General features: G+C 49.4%; 1 protein-coding gene across 1 annotated transcript; it reads left to right on the top strand.

The window, feature by feature from the left end:
• Window positions 1–610: 610 nt before the first annotated feature.
• On the top strand, window positions 611–3,647 carry LOC127780172 (FBD-associated F-box protein At4g10400-like). The gene is made up of 3 exons (XM_052307124.1): window positions 611–1,553; window positions 1,687–1,821; window positions 3,285–3,647. The coding sequence occupies exons 1-3, from the start codon at window positions 630–632 to the stop codon at window positions 3,645–3,647; spliced, it is 1,422 nt and encodes a 473-aa protein (XP_052163084.1). The 5' UTR covers window positions 611–629.

Here is a 3,647-nt window from a genome sequence, read left to right as displayed (position 1 = left end):
CAGCGAAAATCAGTTATCGCTGGCGGCCGGTATAACACAACCGCTAGCGAAAATCGATTATTGCTGGCGGCCGATAACCACTAGCGAAGATTGATATTTTCTCTGGCGTTTGCTTTGTGACGGCTGCAATTTCCGCTAGGAAAAACCAAAAATGGCCACCATAAAAGATGATTTCCGTAGCAGTGAGTGGTGGCTACGGCGATAACAGTGTCTTTAGAGATAGTCCTTCACTGGTGCGACGTTTTCTGCGCTGCCCTCCTGGCATGGGAATATGAAGTTTTGAACATGGAAGAAGAGAGGGGGTGAAAATTACACTTTTCCTGATAAATCCCTAAAATTTGGCGATACTGTTGTTTTATTCTCCGTAGTTATAAACTTATAGTTCATTTTCAGCACTATATTCCAGATTAGTTTTAAGCCCTGAAATTGAGCGAGAAAGAAAAAAAAGTCCCGCCCTTTCTCTCGCGTTTTACGCAGGTTTCTGAGTTGGCGCTCCATTTTTCCGTCTAGATCGGCTTCAGTTTACGTTTACCACAAAATTCGCCTAATAAAACCACAACCGACTCGCTTCTCAATTTCTCATCAACACAACCGCCACCTCTCACGCCGCCCACGGCCTACCGCCGGCCATGGAAGAGGTGACCGCTCCAGTCGCCAAGAAACGGAGACACGACGAACCGGATTGCCAAGAACGATCGGAGGGAGGCGATGCTGATGCGGGGGGCATCGACCTGATCAGCCTCCTCCCCGACGAGATCCTCGGCAGCATCATCTCCCTCCTCCCCACCAAGGACGCCGCGCGGACCACCGTGCTCTCCCCGCGGTGGCGCCACCTCTGGCGCTCGGCGCCACTCAACCTCGACGCCGACGGCGGCCTCTCCGGGCAGGAGCGCAAGCGCATCTCCATCGTCTCCAGGATCCTCGAGGCGCACCGCGGCCCGGCCCGCCGTCTCTCCCTCCGCAGCGTCCGCCTCCGCGGCATCTACGCCAGGTTCGACCGCTGGTTCTGCTCCGCCGCGCTCAACAACCTCGAGCACCTCGACTTCGGCTACGCCCGCGACGGCCGCTACTACGGCATCGGCGTCGACCCGGACCCCAGGCCGCCGCGCCCGCTGCCGCCGTCCGCGCTCCGCTTCGCGCCGACGCTCCGCACGGCCTACATCGGCGGCTGTGACTTCCCCGCCGTCGCCCCCGCCGCCGCGCCATGTTTCCCGCGGCTGACGCGGCTCACCCTCTACGGCGTCGCCATCTCGGAGGACGCCCTCCACCGCGTGCTCGCCGGCTGCGCCGTGCTCGAGACCCTGGGTCTCGAGGCCAGCAGCGGCTTCGGTGCCGTCCGGATCAACTCGCCGACGCTCCGGAGCGTCGGCTTCGCCGTCTCCGCCGAGACGGAGCTCGTGATAGAGGATGCACCATGCCTCGAGAGATTGATGTTGCTCGATCCGCACAGTGGCCCAAAGAATGTCAGGGTGGTCAGGGCGCCTCAACTGAAGGTATTGGGCTACCTGTCCGACAAAATCACCAAACTTGATCTTGGAACTGTAATTATTCAGGTACGTAGCATAGCAGCTGAAACCTCCCTGAGTTCATGAGCCTTCGATTTGATTTGATACACGTATATATCAGTATATGTTGTGAATTTGGACATGGACATCTTGACATGCTGTACGTCTTGGTTTTCTTCAGGAAACGATGGTCGTCAGTTCGACAGCCTCGCTGCGCACAGTGAAGGTTTTGGTTCTTGAGTCTGCTGGACCAAATCTAGACACAATTATTGGCTTCCTTAAATGTTTTCCATGCTTGGAGAAGCTGTACATCATGGTGAAAATTCTTCCTTGTTTTTTGATTTAAAGGAATCAACTATGGGAAGAATACATGAAAAAATTAATCAAATTTAACAAGTTCTTTTATTTTTTTTCCCTTTGATTGGTTATATTTCTAAATGCATCATATTGAAATATGGATATAATAATTGGCAGTTATATTTCATAAAATCCATTTTAAAATATATTAACTTGTACATCTGTTTTAAAATACTGGTAACAACCTAATACTTAAAAATAACTTTCTTTTTTGTTTTCAAGATTAGTAGGGCTTTACTGCCGAATAAGCATTTTTCCTGCTTGAACCATATGCATTTAATTACAATCAAGGATTTAAATCTCCGGCTAAGACATTTAGCTGCTAGGTTCTCCATCATCTATGATCAGCTATAGCTGGCTATAGCTACAGCTAAGCTATTTAGCGGTTTTTGCAAAAATTAGACATAAATAACTTGATAATCAGTTATATGGAAGAGAAAGCTATTTAACTTGGGGAAGCACTAGGGAGAGAGGAATTGCTTGATAATCAGTAGGATCAAATCCTCACCACTTCCTCAACCATCTTGCTAAATTACAGGAGGAACATGCCCATGAATTCCTCCCCCATGAATTCCTGAACTTGACCCAAAAAAAAACAATTCAAGAACCTCCATACTCCTCACCCTGAGGCCACTGCAACCAACCAAACCAAGAAGAAATAATTCATGAGCAGCCAAGCCACCAACAAACCAAGAAGAAACAATTCATGAGCAGCCAAGCCACCAACAAACCAAGAAGAAACAATTCATGAGCAACCAAGCCACCAACCCATCTCTGAACCAAGAAACAACACAATGTTGGCTCGAGCACAAGAAAAAGAATACTAACAGAACAAGCACCGCCGCCCGCCGCTTGCAACACCAACAGCTGCCGCCGCCGCCTGTCACAGTCGTCGCTTGGGGTCGGGATTGGTGGATCCGTTGTCTTCGGGAGTCACCGCTGCCGCCGCCACCGTTGCCGCAGCAGGTCGCAGCCACCACCTTCGGGAGCAGCCGCCACCACTGCAGGTCATAGCCACCACCTTCGGGATCAACCGCCGTCGCGGCTGCTGTTGCCTCCTTGAGCAGCCACTGCAAGCCTGCAAGCCGCCGTCGACAAGAGAGGACGGAGAGTGACTGAGTGGAAGATGGAGAGAGTTAGGGTTTCGTTAGGTGATATGGGCCGTTCGCCAATTTCAGGATTTCAGCCCACCAACGAGTTAGCTGCAGCTATTTGAGAGCCCATTTAGCGGCTATCTCTAGCTAAAGGCAGCTAATAGCGCCTTAGAACATGTAGCTGTAAATTAGACATATCTTAGCAGTTGCTTCTCCTAGCAGCTATCTCCGGCTATAGCTGCCGCTATAGCCGGAGATTTAAATCCTTGATTACAATATTTATGTATGCCACATAGGTGGTACTTACTTTGTTCCTTCAATTTTGTAGTCATTTTTGCAGAAGACTATGAAAAACACAATACGTTACAACCCACTGGAACCTATTGAATGCCTTGATCACCATCTCAGATATATAATACTGAACAATTATCTAGGAATGAGACCAGACGTGAACTTTGCCAAGTTCTTTGTTTTGAACGCAAGAATGCTCAAGGCAATGAAATTCGGTGTCCTTGTCGGTTGCACAGAGAAATGGATGGCCAATCAACATAAGCGGCTACAACTTGATCATAAGGCTTCTCCAGATGCTCAATTTGATTTTAGAAGAGATTATTGTTGGCGAAACATTTTATATAACAAGCGCATCCACGATCTGCCCAGAGATGACCCTTTTGATTGTTCGATATGTTGA

The sequence above is a fragment of the Oryza glaberrima genome, chromosome 7, assembly GCF_000147395.1.
Source record: "Oryza glaberrima chromosome 7, OglaRS2, whole genome shotgun sequence".
NCBI classification, from domain to species: Eukaryota; Viridiplantae; Streptophyta; class Magnoliopsida; order Poales; family Poaceae; genus Oryza; species Oryza glaberrima.
This window is presented reverse-complemented; position numbering and strand designations above follow the sequence as displayed.